Source organism: Oryctolagus cuniculus, chromosome 7 (assembly GCF_964237555.1).
Source record: "Oryctolagus cuniculus chromosome 7, mOryCun1.1, whole genome shotgun sequence".
In the NCBI taxonomy this organism is placed as follows: domain Eukaryota; kingdom Metazoa; phylum Chordata; class Mammalia; order Lagomorpha; family Leporidae; genus Oryctolagus; species Oryctolagus cuniculus.
This window is the reverse complement of record NC_091438.1, coordinates 46,197,052-46,215,397: the sequence shown is the minus strand read 5'-3', so window position 1 is coordinate 46,215,397 and position 18,346 is coordinate 46,197,052. Positions and strand designations below refer to the sequence as shown.

The 18,346-nt window shown below is 46.0% G+C and overlaps 1 protein-coding gene across 1 annotated transcript in view; it reads right to left on the bottom strand.

Annotated features, from left to right (window-relative positions):
- THEM4 (thioesterase superfamily member 4) overlaps positions 1 to 17,272 on the bottom strand; it is a 25,816-nt gene extending 8,544 nt beyond the window's left edge. The window contains exons 1-4 of the mRNA XM_008264434.4: positions 17,077 to 17,272; positions 10,788 to 10,929; positions 1,463 to 1,619; positions 487 to 597 (exon numbers count right to left, since the gene is read on the bottom strand). Of these exons, the coding sequence (XP_008262656.1) occupies positions 487 to 597; positions 1,463 to 1,619; positions 10,788 to 10,929; positions 17,077 to 17,136 (470 nt within the window). The 5' untranslated portion in view covers positions 17,137 to 17,272. The remainder of the gene's footprint in view (positions 1 to 486; positions 598 to 1,462; positions 1,620 to 10,787; positions 10,930 to 17,076) is intronic.
- Positions 17,273 to 18,346: the final 1,074 nt, after the last annotated feature.

Sequence of the window (18,346 nt, the reverse complement as noted above, 5' to 3'; positions counted from 1 at the left end):
AAAACAGTCTTCCATCTGTTGGCTCACTTCCCAAATGGCTGCAAAGGCTGGACCTGGGCTGATCCGAAGCCAGGAGTCAGAAGCCAGGAGCTTCTTCTGGGTCTCCCCCATGAGTGCAGGAGCCCAAGGATTTGGGCCATCTTCTACTGCTTACCCAGGCCATTAGCAGGGAGCTGGATTGAAGTGGAACAGCCAGGACTTGAACCCATGCCCATATGGAATGCTGGCACTGCAAATGGAGGCTTAACCTACTACACCACAGCACTCGCCCCAATTCCTGAATATTCAATTGCATAGGAATATGAGGGCACTTCAAAAAGTGTGTAGAAAATCAAAATTGAAAGAAAAGTTTATTTGGGTGCAAAAAAAAATCCAGGCAATTTTCCAATGAACTTTTTGAAGTCTCCTCAAATTTGTCTAAGATTTGCTGCTGAGGAATCTGACTTATGATCCCTAAAGAAAAGTACAAAATTACTGTGAGTTTACCTTCTAAAATTGATGTTTAGATTGGCAGTCATGGCATATCCTCCAGTTAAAACTGCACATGTACCAGCTGTAATATCAATCATGGTTGCAATGGCACCTCCATGAACGTATCTAGTTACAACAAGAGAAGAGAAATGTTTACAGTTCTGAAACAATGAACCTCTTGAAAGGGAGAGGTTATTCAAATATCTACATACAATTTAATTATAGAAAGGCCACTTAATCAATTTTCAGAGTATTTCATGTCAAATAATTCCCATGTCCCCAACTTTATAGCATAATAGTCTTAAATATGTGTAATAAAATCAGAACTTAATAGTAATCAGATTATAAGCATGCAAAAGCCAAAATGTAATCTTTTAAAAAAAAGTTTATTATGTTTTTATTTTTAAAAGAGATTTATTTATTCATTTGAAAGGCAAAATTAGAGGGACAGAGAATCTTCCATCTCTTGTTTCACTCTCCAAATGCTCACAATAGCCAAGGCTGGAACAGACCAAAGCCAGGAGCTCAGAACTCCATGTAAGTTTCCTAAGCTGGGACCCAAGTACTTGGGACATCTGCTGCCTTCCCAGGTGCATCAGCAGGAAGCTGGATTGGAAATAGAGTAGCTGGGACTTGAACTGACGTTCCACTATGGGAGTGCCACAATGCCCACCCTTATTATATTTTTATTAAACAGACTACACATATGCATTGTTCAAAAATTTAGGAAATTCAGCTAAGTATAAAAAAGGATGGAAAAAAGGAAGACCCATAATACTGTCATCTAGTTACTGACAAACCACCATTAACATGTTATTGATATGCCTTCAAAATATACGTTACTGCCCCATGTCTTTTCATAACACATTGGAAACATCTTTCCATGTCAGTAGGTAGACGTATAACTACATTATCATTTCAGTGCCCTCACTGTGGTCCACGGCTACACAGGTGTGCTTGGGGAGTCACACTCCCAGGCTATGATTCTTACCCATGGTTTCCTTGCAGATGAGGACCTCCTTGGAAAACACAAACTACTCTTTTCTCAGCTTCATTATGGAACATCACATATTCGAAGCCCAGGCCTTCCTCAAGGCTTCTTGTGAAGATCTGAGCCTTTGGCGTTTGTTCTTCCACAAACTTTGTATCTGCAGGGAAATGAGGTGGATGGGCACATGGGAAACAGGTATGACAGAAACGCCTTGACAGAGTTAAACACCTATACTCTGCACAAATCAGATGTCAATGGAACATTGATCAAAATGTCAACTGCGTACAAAATGCAAAGGAATGGGAGCATCTCAAAGAAACAGTATACAGGATCTTTGCCCTTGCAGAATTAACAACCTAACTGGGGATAAACATATATGAAATCCAAAGTTCTTACCCATATGTAGATATCAGAAAATATAGTCTATAATGCTAACATAATAAAATGATAAGGTATAGACAGAAACCCTTCCTGGAATAAATGGGATTTAAAGAAAATGAATGTAATAGCAAGGAAAAGGTTTTCCTGGCAGACGCGAATTTTACCTATTATTTACACTGAATCAGAAACAGGTCCAGTTCAGCCCAATATTCAGTGTGATTGTGACCCAAACCAAGAGAACAATTAGGGTTCATGAAATCAAGTTAGTGAGTTTTAATGAGACTTTAAGAAGAAACAGAGGTAGGCACCATAACTCAGTGGCCTAATCCTCTGCCTGTGGCATTGGTACCCCATATAGGTGCAGCTCCAGCCGTTATGGCCATCTGGGGAGTGAACCTGTGGATGGAAGACCTCTGTCTCTCTGCCTCTACCTCTGCTCCTGTCTCTCTGTAACTCTGCTTTTTATGTAAATAAATAAATCTAAAAAAAAAAAAAAGAAACATAAGGAGTTGGCATTGTGGCACAGTGGGTTAAGCTGCAACCTGCAACATCAGCATCACATATAGGCACTGGTTTGAGTCCCTGCTGATCCACTTCTGATCTAGCTCCCTCCTAATGCACCTGGGAAAGTAGTGGAATATGGCTCAAGTGCTTGAGTCTTTGCCACCTGCATAGGAGACCTGGATGGAGTTCCTGGCTCCTTGTTTTGACCTGGCTCAGCCCTGGCTGTTGCAGCTATTTGGGAAGTAAACCAGCAGATGGGAGACCTCTCTGTCATTTTGCCTCTCAAATAAGTAAGTAAATAAATCTTAAAAAAAAAAAAAAAAAAAAAAAAACAGAATACTTCATACGTGTCCTGCATAATACTAGTGCGGTTGCTCTTTTGTCCCATATAATTTTCTATATAATGAGGACATAAACCTCTAAGATCTCTTCCAGCTCTGACATCAGGATAAGATAAACATCAAATCCTTCTAATTTTTTACTTAGGAGTTCAAAATTTCTGGTCTGGATTATTAAACTTTGATGTTATCTCATAAAAATGATAAAAATAACAATGGTAGTGAGTTTCCTATCTAGCTCCCTGGGAAGGCATTGGAATGTGGCCCAAGTGCTTGGGCTCCTGCCACCCACGTGGGAGACCTGGATGGAGCCTGGGCTCCTGGCTTTGGCCTGGATCAGTCCTGGTCATTGCGGCCATTTGGAGAGTGAATCAGCTCATGGAAAATCTTCTCTTGCCCCCATTATTCTGCCTTTCAAATAAATTAATGTATTTTAAAAAAAGATTTATAATGTATTTAAAAAATTATTTATTTATTTATTTGAAAATCTATGTTAGAGAGGGAGAGACACAGAGAGAGAGAGAGACAGCTTCCATCTGCTGGTTCACTCCCCAGATGTCCACAATGGCCAGGGCTGGGCCAGACTGAAATTAGGAGCCAAGAGCTTCAATCCGGGTCTCTAGTAGCAGGGGCCCAAACACTTGGGCCATCTTCTGCTGTTTTTCCCTGGCCATTAGCACAGAGTTGGATTGGAAGCAGCTGGGACATGAATCAGTGTCCATATGGGATGCCAGCTTCACAGGCAGAGGCTTAACCCACTCTGCCACAACACTGGCCCCAAATAAATAAATCCTGAAAAAGGAAAAAGAAACACACAATCTCATGCTCTACCCTTGACCTACTGAAGCAGAGCCTGCCCCTTAACAAGCTGTTTCGTGTTCAGGTTGAGAGGCACTAGTCTTTTAAGACATGGCTAACACTGAAGGCAGCAGAGGGAGGCCACGATCAGATCTCCATTTTGAATCACTCTGACAGTTGGGCAGACGGAGGACTCTGAGGAGAGCAAGACTGGAGGCAGGAGATGTTAGAAGCACTCTGTAACACCATAAAATTACAATCAAGTTAACTGCTAGGTGGGATGACTGATTTCTCTAGTAATGTTCAGTGACATGAGGCCTGTGCAAAGCGGATGGCAGGGGCCTACTTGTGGCATATTGGGTTAAGCTGCTGCCTGTTGGTGCTAGCATCGCTTTGAGTCCTGGCTGCTCCACTTCCAATCCAGCTCCCTGTTAATGTGCCTGAGAAAGCAGTGGAAAACAGACCGAGGGCTTGGACCCCTGCACCCACATGGGGGACACGAAAGAAGCTCTGGTTCCTGGCTTTGGTCTGGCCCAACTTCAGCCGTGGTGGCCATTTGGGGGGTGAACCAATGGATGGAAGATCTCTTTTTCTGATTCTCCTTCTCTCTTTCTCTGTAACTCTTCCAAATAAAATAAATAAATATTAAAAAAATAAATAAATAAAGAGAAGATGGCAGATGGTTAGGTTCCTCCAGGGCAGGATTTTCCTAGGTAAGTGACCTTAAAAAGTCTGGATAGACGAGGGCTACGTGGACAATGAGAAAGCAAAGGACTTAGTGAGCTAAAGGTCTTCATGAGATCCAAGAACTGTTCCCAAGGGGTCTTCGAACAAGCAAGCAGGAAGGAAAAGATTGTGGTTGGAAAACAGCATATCTAAATATGCAGATTTGGAAGCTGTGCACTTTGTGGGAAGATGAGGCAAAATATGCTCATGGGAATGTGTGTGGCTGGGACTGGGGGAAAGAGAAGTTGACGGGTGAGGAGGAAACCAGGAACTGAGGCGCCACCATGTGGATGCTGGGGTCGGGTACAGGGAAGACCGATCGGTGCTGAAACCGCACCAAGGGAGAGGTGAGTAGATGACAGGTAGAGGGGAAGAAGAAGGTGATAAAATCAGACAGTATATAAGCCACAAACAGAGAGTTTTCTAAGAAGAGGGGAAGTAAATGTTTGAAAGCAGGGACTGGTAGCAAAGCCCAGTTTAAACTCTTCTTGATTCTGAGAGGGCCAAGTTTCAGTTAAGAGGGAAGTGGGGGCTGCATGGGGGAAACAACAGAATATTTGAGAATGAAACCCTGGAAAATACTGACATTTAAGAAACAGACAGAAAGGGAGTGGGAAGACTGGCCTAGCAAGGCTTATGAAAGCCAAGAGAAAATCATTTCAAGAATGAGAGGGCTGGCACTGTGGTGTAGCAAGTAAAGCTGCCGTCTGCAGTGCTGGCATCCCATAGTGTCACCGGGTCGATTTCCTGTTGCTCCACTCCCCATCCAGCTCTCTGCTGTGGCCTGGGAAAGCAGTAGAAGATGGCTCAAGTCCTTGGGCCCCTGCATCCACGTGGGAGACCTGGCTCCTGGCTTCAGATCAGCACAGCTCTGTTCGTTGTAGTCACCTCAGGAGTGAACCAGTGGATGGAAGATCTCCCTCCCGCCCTCCCTCCCTCTGCCTCTGCCTCTCTCTGTAACTCTGCCTTTTAAATAAATAAATAAATCCTTTTTTTCTTTAAAAAAAAAAAAGAGGAATGAGAATATAAGTACAGTAAGGGCCAAATAATGCTCATGGAATTTGGCACTGGGGTCACCAGTGGCTTCTGTGTAGAAATTTTGGTATAGCTGTTAGGGTAGCCATTAGCACTGAGTAAGGACACTTACTGTGGTAACAGAATGGAATGGAATCAGTAATACAAATTAATTACATTTTTAATTACAAAATTACATCTTAAGTAATTTAATAATTGAAATAATTTAAAGAGAAATTATTTTTTCCTTTCATTTTATAAAATACAATAAGTCATCTCTATATAACAGAGATTCTATAAAGAAACTTAAGAACTCTATATCATTTTCTTTTGGTTACAGTAGTTTTATCATTGTTTCATTTCTTCCTTTAGCAGCACTGAAGTATTTACTATGAGGAAACTGAGATACAGAAACGTAGAGTACTTGCTCAAGGTCACAGAGCTTTAACTTGTTGGAGCCAGAATTTGAACCCATTTGAACTAAATTTGAACTAAATTTCGACCATTAAATTAGGAAGCTGTTGGCTTCTGAATGGCTCTGAAGCCATGACACTGAATGTGACCGAAGAAGTACAGAGAGGAAACCAGTACGGTACTGAAGATTGAGACACAAGGCTATCCTTACATTAAGAGTTTGTAGATGAAGAGGAATTGGCACCAAATTGGTAACCAAAAGGAGAATGTGACGGTCTAGAGGTCAAGTTTAAGGAGGAAGGAGTGTACTAGCTGTGCCAAAAGCTGAGAAGTTATTAGGTTTCGCAACTTGACAATCACTGGTGCCCTTGACAAGAGTAGTTTTGATGGAGTGGTGGCAATCAGAGTCTGATTAGTGGTTTCAAGAGAGACTGGGAAGAGAGAAGTATACTGCAGCATGTCTATACGCTGATGAGAAAGACCTGCCGGAGAGGGATGTCCAGTGTGGACCTAAGGGGATGAAATGCAGTGCCCAAATGGAGGGCGTGCCCTCCCCTAAGAGTACAGTTCATTCACAGCAGGAAAGAAACAGAACATCAGACACGGATGCAGAGGGAGGACACAGGAGGTAGCAAGAGCTCGGGAGTTCTTAGTGAAATAAGAAGCAGGATCAGCTGAGTTGAGAATGGGAAGGCAGAATCAGAGGCTCAAGAGGAAAGAACATGTATGTAGAGGAAAGGAGATATGCAGACTAGGGAAACCAAGGACCTATTTGGGTCATTTTTCAAAGGTCATTAACTCCCCAGGCTTCTGCCTAAAGGTCTGTTTAGATGATTAAAAGCTAGTAAGTATCTCAGAAATACCTGGATAAGCTCCATGACAGCAGAGACTATCTGTGTATTAAGGTATACTTCACGAATACAGTGCTTGGCAGAGCACAGACGCTCCACAGATATTTGCTGAATAAATACACACTGCATGCTGTAAGTTAGAAAACAGAAAGTTTCTTTTTTTTTTTAAGATTGATTTTTATTTATTTGAAAGGCAGAGTTACAGAGAGGCACAGGCAGAGACAGAAAAAAAAGGTCTTTCATCTGCTGGTTCACTCCCCAAATGGCCACAATGGCTGGAGCTTCGCTGCTCCAAAGCCAGGAGCCAGCAGCTTCTGGGTCTCCAATGCGGATGCAGGGGCCCAAGGACTGGGGCCATCTTCTACTGCTTTCCCAGGCCATAGCAGGGAGCTGGATTGGAAGCAAAGCAGCCAGGACTAGAACTAGTGCCCATATGGGATGCCGGCACTGCAGGTGGCAGCTTTATCCACTACGCCACAGCACTGGGCCCCAGAAAGGTTTTTATAAAGTGAAGAATGCATTAGGTGCACATACTTGTATACAAAAAGTTCTTCAGTTAGGCTCAGTAAGTCAGCCACATAGGACACTAAAGAGGAGACAAACAGTTCACAAGAGAGACACAGGGTATTAGTTGATTTTAAGTGGACAATGTGACATGGCCCCTGCTGGAAAAATCTTAATTTGAGTTTTAAACTTAGTTCTGGGAAGCACTAAGAAGGGTTCTAACAGACTAGAACATGCCCTGCAAAAAAGCAAACAGGAATGTAAGGCGACTGAAATCCTAAGGGAGCAATGCTCGAAAAGAACAGAGGGGGGCGGTGCTGTGGTGCAGCGGGTAAAGCTGCTACGTGTAGCGCTGGCATCCTATATGGGTACCGGTTTGAGTTCTGGCTGCTCCCCTTCTATTCCAGCTCTCTGCTATGGCCTGGGAAAGCAGTGGAAGATGGCCCAAGTCCTTGGGCCCCTGCACCCGCGTGGGAGACCCAGAAGAAGCTGCTGGCTCCTGGCTTCGGTTAGCACAGCTCTGACCAGTGCGGCCATCTGGGGAGTGAATCAGCGGATGGAAAACCTCCTTCTCTCTCTGTGTAACTCTGACTTTCAAATAAATAGATAATCTTTAAAAAAAAAAAAAAAAGTGAGGCAGCTTCTTGTATCTTGTCTTTTTTGTATGTTCACTTCCCCTTATGCTTTCCAACATAAGTTAAAGCAGTATAAGGCCCTCACCAGAAGCTAAGGAGATGTCAGTATTGTGTTCCTGGACTTCCCAGTCTCCTGAACCATGAGCCAAAACAGTCATAAACCTCTATTCTTTATAAATTACCAAGTCTCTTGCTGTAATTTATTACAGCAACAGAAAATGGTCTGGGGCCAGCATGTGGCATAGCTGGTTAAGGCACAGCCTGTGGCACTGGCATCCCATATGGGTGCTGGTTTTAGTCTCGGCTGCTCCACTTCAATCCAGCTCCCTGCTAATGTGTCTGGGAAAGCAGCAGAGGATGGCCTAGGGGCTTGTGCCCCTGTACCCACATGGGAGACCAGGAAGAAGATCTTGGTTCCTGGATCCTGGCTTTGAACTGGCCCAGTCTCAGTCTTTGCGGCCATCTGGGGAGTGAACCAGCAGATGGAAGATCTCTCTCTCTCTCTCCTTCTCTCCCTCTGTAATACTGCTTTTCAAATAAATAAATACATATTTTAAAATAAGAAAATAAAGACAGACAGACAGATAATGGGTAAAAGTCACAAGAGATTATAGCTCAATACAGTATAAAGAAGAAATCACTAGGGGTTGGCATTGTGGCACAGAGGATTAAGCCGTGGCCTGCAGCGATGCCAGCATCACATATGGGTGCTGATTGAGTCCCAGCTACTCTACTTCTGATCTATTCCTTGCTAATGCGCCTGGGAAAGTAGTGGAGGATGGCCCAAGCGCTTGGGTCCTGGCACCCATGTGGGAGATGAGGAAGAAGCTCCTGGCCCCTGGTTTTGGCTTGACCCAGCCCTGGCTGTTATGGCCATTTTGGGGAATGAACAAGTGGATGGAAGACCTCTCTCTCTGTAATTCTGCCTTTCATGTAAATAAAATAAATCTTAAAAAAAAAAAAAAAAAAAGAGTTAACGCAGAAAACAAGAGGAGACATGGAAAACGTGAAACAGTAGTGGTTCCCAACCTTTCTTCCATTCCCCAACAGAAGGCTGCCGTCTTCTTTTCAGCACTGAGCCCAGTAAGGAAGAGTGCCCGGCCGTGAGCACTACACTGGGGGACACTTGATTTGTGTTCCTCACTGCTATATCCCGGTGCCTATGCCTGCCACAGAGTAGGTTCTCAGTAAACATTCATGAAAGGAAGAGGCCGGTGATTCTAAATGAGGAAGAAGTACTGGAGACTAAGAACTCTGAAGTGATTCTGATGGTCCCTTGGTATTCCTGCACCAAATGATCTTCCATATCAGTTCTCAGATTCTGTTTAAAGTCATTTGATTTACTTTGTTTATTTGTTTCAATAATTGCCCGTACTTATAAAACTTTAAATTAGTGTGTCTTGGGGCCAGCACTGTGGCACAGCAGGTAAAGCTGCCAGCTGTGACTCTGCCACCGCGTGTGGGCACCAGTTTGGGTCCCGGCTGCTCTGTACCAATCCAGCTCCCTGCTAATGGCTTGGGAAAAGCAGCAGAAAATGGCCCAAATGTCTGGGCCCCTGCCACGCATGTGGGAGAATCAGATGAAGCTCCTGACTGCTGGCCTTGGCTTGGCCCTGTCTGGCCATTGTGGCCATCTGGGGAGTGAACCAGCAGATGGAAGATCTCTCTTTCTTTTTCTCTCTGTAACTCTTTCAAATAAATAAATAAACCTTAAAAAAAAAATTAGTAGGTTCTAGTAGGTCATGAATTCCTTTGAGAATCTTATGGAAGCTATTGATTCCTCCCTAAAAAATGGACATTCCTTGGAGAAGAGAGATGACTCATTTTCGAGTGCTGCATCTGAAAGACTAGCATACTTTTGCATTTTCATAATGGTAGGTGCTGCAAATTTTTGGTTTGATTTTAATTACAAAATTCTAATTTTACAGCCTAATTATCATTATGGCATCTTCTAAAATGGTAGGTGAAGGTGGGTATTAACTCCCAGTGTTTGTAAGGCACTTAGTATATTCCAAATACTATTCTGAGCACTAGGAAACAAAACATACAGAAAACTCTGCCCTTGTGGAGCTTCTACTCCCAAAGTGAGATAAACTACTGAGTAAATAAAACACTGAGTACGCCAGATGGTGGTAAGTGCTACTGAAAAAATAAATGCATCCTACATGGATATTACTAGGTAAAAGATGCTAATCTGAAAAGGCTCCACACTGAATGACCCAACTATACTCCTATAACATTCTAGAAAAGACAGAATATGAATACAATAAAGAAAACAGAGTTTTTCAGGGGTTGGGGAGGAAGGAAGGAAGAACAGGTACATTACCGGATTTTTAGGGTAGTGAAACAGTACAGTATAATACTATAATGATTGATACATGTCATCATAAACTTCTTAAAACCCATGGAAAATATGTGTATAACACAGAGTGAACTCTAATATAAACCATGGACTTTTGTTAGTAATAATACATCAATATTGCTTCATCAATATTACAAATATATCACAGCAATGTATGATGTTAACAACAGGGGGAATTAAAGCCAGGAGATGTCAGGAGGTATATGGGAGCTCTGTTTTCTCTGCTTATTTTTCTGTAAGCCTAAAGACAAAAAGTGTATTCATTAAAATAAAAATCAATAAAAAATTCCCCAGGAAGACAGGTCTGCTGTGTGTGTGTGTGTGTGTATTGGGTTGAGGGTGGGTTGCCTTAAGGGTTTAGAATCTGGGAAATGCGAGGGTGACCCAAGTGTTTAGAGCTTCTCAGCGTGATGGATCCAGATTTCAGATAAAGGACAAAATGCGATTAGTGATGACACGTGCAGGACAGGGAGCTGACGAGGGTGTGGGACGGTGCAGGCTCTCTGGGACCCCTTCACTCCTGCTAGTGCTGGTAAGAACAGCAGGGTGGATGCAGTCTTATTCTTGACAATGGGCTTTATGTTCTCACATGCTCGGTAGAATTAGTTGAGATTCCTGGCCTATCAAACTGGGGACTAGAGAACTCCCACACTGTCTTCCTTCTCTCTTAAAGCAGTAATGAGTGCTTCAATCTGTTCTGAGTTTTATATCTGATGTCCCAATATTTTTTTGAAGGAATATGGCTGTTTCTACCAAGAAAAAGGTTCCTGAAGTTTTGAACCCTTTGAGTAGACTTACATTTATATGAAGGCAAACGTTTCCAGGAGCCATCTTCACATTTCTTCATGAACTGGTCATAAAGGAGTCTTATGTCCTTGGTCCAGCTGGGGTTAGGGAGTGAATAGTCCTTTTGAGTGGCTTTCTCAGAAGAAAATGACCTCTGAAAGACAGAAGAATAGTGGGTGATGCATTCCCATTCATAATATATTCTCCCAGTTTTCAATGACTGTCTGGTTGCCTTTTTTTTTTTTTTTCCTTCAGAAGATTGTTACTTTTAAACAGAAGGGAACTGCAGGGATCACCTGGTCCAACATCCTTGGGCGAAACAGGAGATTGAGAGAGGGTAAGGGATTTGCCTGCTGTCACTCAGCTATCTCCTGGCAGAGCCAGCTTTCAGTCCACATCTACTTTCTTTCCAACTTTAATCAAGCACAGGTGATGAGTAAGGCGCTGGCACTAAGGTGAGATGAAGGACATCCTCTCAGACTGGGGGTCCAGAGAAAGTTCTTTGCTTGGATTTTTTTTTTTTTTTTTTGATAGGCAGAGTGGACAGTGAGAGAGAGAGACAGAGAGAAAGGTCTTCCTTTTGCCGTTGGTTCACCCTCCAATGGCTGCCGCAGCCAGTGCGCTGTGGCCGGCGCACCGCGCTGATCCGATGGCAGGAGCCAGGTGCTTCTCCTGGTCTCCCATGGGGTGCAGGGCCCAAGCACTTGGGCCATCCTCCACTGCACTTCCTGGCCACAGCAGAGAGCTGGCCTGGAAGGGGGGCAACCGGGACAGAATCCGGCGCCCCGACCGGGACTAGAACCCGGTGTGCCGGCGCCGCTAGGCGGAGGATTAGCCTAGTGAGCCTCGGTGCCGGCTTGCTTGGATATTGACAAGAAGAAATTAGCCCGCTGGAAAGAGTATTGTAGGCAAAGGATCGCTGTATACAAGCAAGTGGTGTGAAAGTCTGGAGGGGCCTTATTACAACTGGATGACGTAGGTACTAATTATTACCCCCATTCTACGGGTGATGAAGTTGAGGTATAAAAGTGAGGCACTGTCACAGTGCAAGAGGAGGAACAGACGCCTGCAGAGACGCAGGCAAAAACCTCAACACTCAGCTAACTGGTTTGAATTATAACTGCAGGGCCCTCTGAAGAATTTTAAACAGGAGAGGGACAAGATCAGTTCCAGCATCTTTTTATGGACTTGTAGGAATTAGAATCATTCTCTCAACTGTGCACTCCCTTACCTGATTTTCTCTTTTAAAGTGTGGGATTCATCCAACAAGCTTTCTTTAAAAAAAAAAAAAAAAAAAAAAAAAAAAGATTTATTTAGGCTGGCACTGTGGCTCACTTGGCTAATCCTCCGCCTTCGGTGCTGACAGCCCGGGTTCTAGTCCCGGTTGGAACTCCGGTTCTGTCCCAGTTGCTCCTCTTCAAGTCCAGCTCTTTGCTGTGGCCCGGGAGGGCAGTGGAAGATGGCATAAGTGCTTGGGCCCTGCACCCGCATGGGAGACCAGGAGGAAGCACCTGGCTCCTGCCATAGGATCAGTGCAGTGCACTGGCTGTAGTGTGCCAGCCGTAGCGGCCATTTGGGGGGTGAACCAACGGAAAAGGAAGATCTTTCTCTCTGTCTCTCTCTCTCTCACTGTCTAACTCTGCCTGTCAAAAAAAAAAAAGGTTTATTTATTTGAAAGTCAGAGTTACACAGAGAGAGGAGAGGCAGAAACAGAGAGATCTTCCATCCGATGGTTCACTCCCCAATTGGCTGCAATGGCCGGAGCTGCGCCAATCTGAAGCCAGGAGCTAAGAGCTTTGTCTGGGTCTCCCACGTGGGTGCAGGGGCCCAAGGATTTGGGCCATCTTCTACTGCTTCCCCAGGCCTTACCAGAGAGCTGGATCGGAAGAGGAGCAGCTAGGACTAGAACTGGCATCCACACGGGATGCTGGCACTTCAGGTCAGGGCGTTAACCCCCTGAGCTACAGCGCCGGACCCCAAGAAGCGTTTTTGAGCCCTACTATTTGCCCTGGTTCTGTGCCAGGGACAAGTGAGACAAAGAGAGAAGACCTACTCCTGCCTTAAGTTTTAATAGCCTCAGATGTGAAAAATACTACAATAGAAGTAGACCAGGTGCAGGAGTGACTTAGGGAAAACTTCAAAACAATAATATGATTTCTTTTTTTTTTTTTTTTAAGGTTTCTTTATTTATTTGAAAGGCAGCATTACAGAGAGAGAGAGAGAGAGAGAGAGAGAGAGGTCTTCCACCCTCTGGTTCACTCCTCAAATGGCCTCAATGGCCAGGGCTGGGCCAGGAGCTTCTTCTGGGTCTCCCATGTGGGTGCAGGGGCCAAAGGACTTGGGCCATCTTCCACTGCTTTCCCAGGCACACCATGATATGAATGGTGGAGTAGAAAAACTGCATCTCAGAGACTCTGGCTCTAAGGCAGGACTTAAATTTCATCTTCTAGCTCGCTGGTTCTGAAGACCAGTATGAAAAGATGGCTTTATATGGTACAAGGACAAAGCTACATGTCTTTTTTTTTTTTTTTAAGATTTATTTATTTATTTGAAAGTCAGAGTTACACCGGGGTGGGGGGCAGTGGTGGTATTGGTGGTGGTCTTCCATTCGCTGGTTCACTCCCCAAATGGCCGCAACGGTTGGAGCTGAGCTGATCCAAAGCAAGGAGCCAGGAGTTTCTTCCCGGTCTCCCACGTGGGTGCAGGGGCCCAAGGACTTGGGCCATCCTCTATTGTTTTCCTAGGCCATAGCTTTACCCACTAAGCCTCAGTGCTGGCCCCAGACACATGTCTTTTAAAATATTTTATATAGGAGCTGGTGCCGTGGCATAGTGGGATAAGCCTCTGTCTGTGACTCTGGGAACCCATATGGGTGCTGGTTCAAATCCTGAATGCTCCTTTTGGATCCAACTCCTTGCTAATGCACCTGGGAAGACAGTGGAGGATGACCCAAGGGCTTGGGCCCTGCACCCATGTGGGAGACCTGGAAGAAGCTCTTGGCTCCTGGTTTCGGATTGACCTAGCCCTGGTCATTGCGGCCATTTGGAGAGTGAACCAGTGGTTGAGGATCTAGCTCTCTTTGTAACTCTGCCTTTCAAGTAAACAAATAAATCTTTTTAATAATTTATAAAATTCTTTTATAAGAATTTAGCATCAGTCCAAGGATAGATAGGCGGTAGTTAGACAAACGTTCTCTTTTTTTTAAAGATTTATTTATTTGAAAGTCAGAGTTACACAGAGAGATGAAAAGACAGAGAGAGAAAAGAGAGAGATATCTTCCATCTACTGGCTTTCTTCCCAAATGGCTGGAATGGCTGTGGCTGGGCTAGACCAAAGCAAGGAGCAAAGAGCTTCTGCCAGGTCTCCCATGTGTGTGGCAGGGGCCCAAGCACTTGAGCCATTCTCCACTGCTTTCCCAGGCTCATTAGCGGGAAGCTACATTGGAAGTGGAGTGACAGGGACTTCAACCAGTGTTCATATGGGATGCAGGCTTGGCAGGCTGTGGCTTTACCCACTATGCCATAATGATGGCCCCTAATAAATAAATCTTTAAAAAAAATTTTTTTTTTTTTTGACAGGCAGAGTGGATATTGAGAGAGAGAGAGACAGAGAGAAAGGTCTTCCTTTTGCCGTTGGTTCACCCTCCAATGGCCGCCACGGCCGGTGCGCTGCGGCCGGCGCACCACGCTAATCCGAAGGCAGGAGCCAGGTGCTTCTCCTGGTCTCCCATGGGGTGCAGGGCCCAAGCACTTGGGCCATCCTCCACTGCACTCCCGGGCCACAGCAGAGAGCTGGCCTGGAAGAGGGGCAACCGGGACAGAATCCAGCGCCCTGACCGGGACTAGAACCCGGTGTGCCGGCGCCGCTAGGTGGAGGATTAGCCTAGTGAGCTGCGGCGCCGGCCTTAAAAATGTTTTAATATAAGATTACAAAAGGACATATAAAGAGTATACCATTCTTGTAATTTTACAAATATTATTATTCAAGATGAAGCTAATTAAAGAAAGGGAGTCTTTAAAGACTCGTGAAGGTGGAATTGTATGATGAAATGTCTTTTTCCATTATGGGGAGCCCAAAGGAATCTGAAGAAAGGAAGGGAGTAACATGAAAATAAGTTTTATAAAGGCCCTTCTACTGTAAAGAACAAATTAAAATGTAAGAAGCAATGGTGGTGAAATCAGTTAAAAGGCTGCTGACAAGGTCCTGGTCAGATACACTTAGAACCTGAACTAGGCTCAGAGGAATGAGAAGAAAAGTTTTAAGAGACATGTAAGACATTAGAACCAAGAGACATGGAAAACTACTGACTACTGGGGAAGAGAAAGTAGAAGAGCCTTGGATGACTGCAAAGGTGTGGGTTCAAAGCTTGAGGTGGACAGAAGGGAAAGAAAGATTAAGGTTAGCATGAGTGTGTGGGTGAGGAGAATGGGGAAGTATTCATTTTAGTTCAGAGCATACTGAGTTTGTTATCCCAGATGGTAACTGTGAGAAACAAAAATAAAGCTTCACTTCAAGGAGCTGAGAACTAGGAGATATTTGAAGTAAGTGCACTTGTGAATTCAAAGCACAGACTATACCAGGAGGGTTGTTAGAATCATTCCTTTTGTTGCCGTGAATAAAGGAAAGGTCTTGCTTGATCTTTATAAAGTGGGACTTGTTAAGAAGCATTATGGCTTTTTTTTTTTTACATATCTCCTTCTAAAAATTAAGTTACTAAGCAAAACAGCATGACTAATGAAGCCTGTAAATACTAACACTTAAACAGGCAACACAGATTACAAGGCCCAGCATATAATTAAAAAGAAATGAATTCATCTTGGTTGTTAGAAGATTAGCTCAAGATGTTCTCTTTTCCAATGGGCAAGATGGCACAGGATTAGGGACCAATCCAGGCTCATTATCTTTTAAAAGAAAGCCACAATAGCTCAGAGACACCGTACTGGTAAAGTCCTCTTCCAGCTGCTGCACAGAACTGGGCTGTTCTGGCCGGTGTTCCCTTGGTGTTTTATTACAGTGCATGGTCTGTACATCACTTTTTTTTTTTTTTTTGGACAGGCAAAGTTAAAGAGAGAGAGAGAGAGAGAGAGAGAGAGAGAAAGGTCTTCCTTTTCCATTGGTTCACCCCCCCAAATGGCCGCTACGGCCAGTGTGCTGTGCCAATCCGAAGCCAGGTGCTTCCTCCTGGTCTCCCATGCGGGCCGCACACTACTTTTGCAGCTTGACGTGTGGCGGCAAAGTAGACTGTGAGCTCCTTTGGGAGACAGCATTGTTTCTCACTCATCTGTCTATCACCAGTAGCCAACGACACCTCGAGCACTGCTGAGGCTTAACCAATACTAACTGAATACCCCAATGAGGCAACCGCAGAGACACAAGAACAGGTAACATTTATTCAACATTAGGCCCCAGGCACCGCCATAAACTTCCCTTCCCTTATCTCGTTTAATCTTTAAAAATATTTTTTAATTAAATATTTTATTTATTTGAGAGTCACAGAGAGAGAGAGGGAGAGACAGATCTTCCATCTGCTGGCTCACTCCCCAAAATGGCCATAACCACCTGGACTGGGAAAGGAGCTTCTTCCAGGTCTCCCACGCAGGTGCAGGGGCCCAAGGGCTTGGGCCATCCTCCACTGCTTTCCCAGGCCATTAACAGGGAGCCGTATCGGAAGTGGAGCAGTGACCCAAGGGCTTGGGCCATCTTCCACTCCTTTCCCAGGCCATAGCAGAGAGCTGGATCGGAAGTGGAGCAGCCAGGACTCGAACCGGCGTCCATATGGGATGCCGGCACTGCAGGTGGCAGCTTTACCCACTACCCGACAGCGCCGGCCCCTCGCTTGATCTTCTAACCAGGCAGTGAGAAAAATGGCTTAGAGAGGGTCTGGTTCCCTCACAAGCAGATTCTCCCACGGCTTCGCGAGCTGGCTGTCATCCTCAGAAACAACACCAGCCAGAGGCCATGGGAAGGGGTGCTCGGCCGGCCGTGAGGCTAGCCACGGCTCCGGCCCAGGCTGCCCGCGTTCAGATGCCGGGATGACCCTACTCTCTTCACCTCAGCGGCACCGGTGCTGACCGGAGCCAAGCATCCCGCATCCCGCACGTTGCCTCAAAGCCGAGTCACCCTCCCGGTTCGGATTCTTCCCGTTCGACCCTCAGGATCGAAGCACTTCAGAGCCGCTGTCGCTACTGCTGCCGCGCGGGGCCGGCAGAGGCAAGCGATACGCCGCTACTCGGACCCGGCACCCACGCTTGTCGGCCCGAGCCCCGCCGAGTTCCCTACGCCCGCGCCGCACCCGACTCACCCGCGCGGGTCCCGGCACGGCCCCGAGGGTGCGCAGGCGCGCGGCGCAGCTCCTCAGCATGGCTCCCAGCGGCGGCCGACAGGGCGCAGCTCCTGCCCCGGAGGCTCGAAAAGGTCAACTCGCTTCCCGCCGCGCCCGAGCCTCCGGGTGGACGCTGCTGGGGGGCGGGGCGGGGCGGGGCCTGGGCGGGAAGGGCGTGGCGAGGGCGGGGCCTCGCCGGGTGGGAGGGACGGCGCATTCCGGCAGGCTTCTGGCCTCAGCCCTTTAGTTCCGGGAGACTTTGCGACCCGGCCGCTGCAAAGCCCGGGCAGGATGGCTGGAGCTGCCCGGGTCCTGCCGTCGACCTTGAAGTCGGTCAGGCTTCGCGAGTAGATTAGCGGGCGCCCTTCCCGCCTGGCTCCGGCCGAATCCGGTGCTCCTGTGCCGGGGTAGATCTGGCTCCGGTTGACAGGTCCCTGGGGCGGACAGGAGTGGTTTTATGAAGTGATAGGGTTGCCGGTGTGGATTTCTATATTCTATAAAGAGTCTGCTGGGTGCAAAGGGCCTTAGCCGATTCAAATGCTGCTGTCCCTGCTCACGCCAGCATCCACGTGTACTCACGTATTACAGAGTAGACTCTTTTGGCCTCTGGCAGAGCGGAAAGTCTTTAAGTCAGGCGTTTTTCAAATCCTAGGACCATTGGAAGGATGCAGGAGTTGACGACTAGCTTTGCTGTCAGACCTGAGATCAAATCCCCCTCCTCCACCGTTTATTGACATCTCGTGCAGACCCAGTCGCTGGAGCCTCTGTTTCATCATGTTTGGGACTAGAACGGGCTCCCATATGGGTTGCTGGCGCTTCAGGCTAGGGTGTTAACCCGCTGCACCACAGCACCGGCCCCAGGACCAATCTCTTGAGGGGGTGGAGAGATACTCTAAAATATGGATGGTTTGTTAGTCTGTTTCCCCACCTGAGACTCCATTTTTGGACATTTGACATTTGACTCCTAACTTCTAGCAAAGCATGGCTACTGGGTGTCCCAGAAAAAGCGCAACCAGTTTTTCAGGAAATGAACTGTCTGGGGCTCATCCTCATCTCTGGGGAACAGAAACTGGGCCCCAGAAAGAACACAATCCATATAGCAATTCCTGTTCCTACAACCTTAAGACAGCTCCGACTAAAGGGTTATGGATCTCTTAGTACAGGAACATAGCAAAGTTTGTATTTGGCTCTCAAGAGCAAGCCAGGGGAGGGTCTCCTCCCTGGAGAGAAAACAGAACACAGCCTTCAT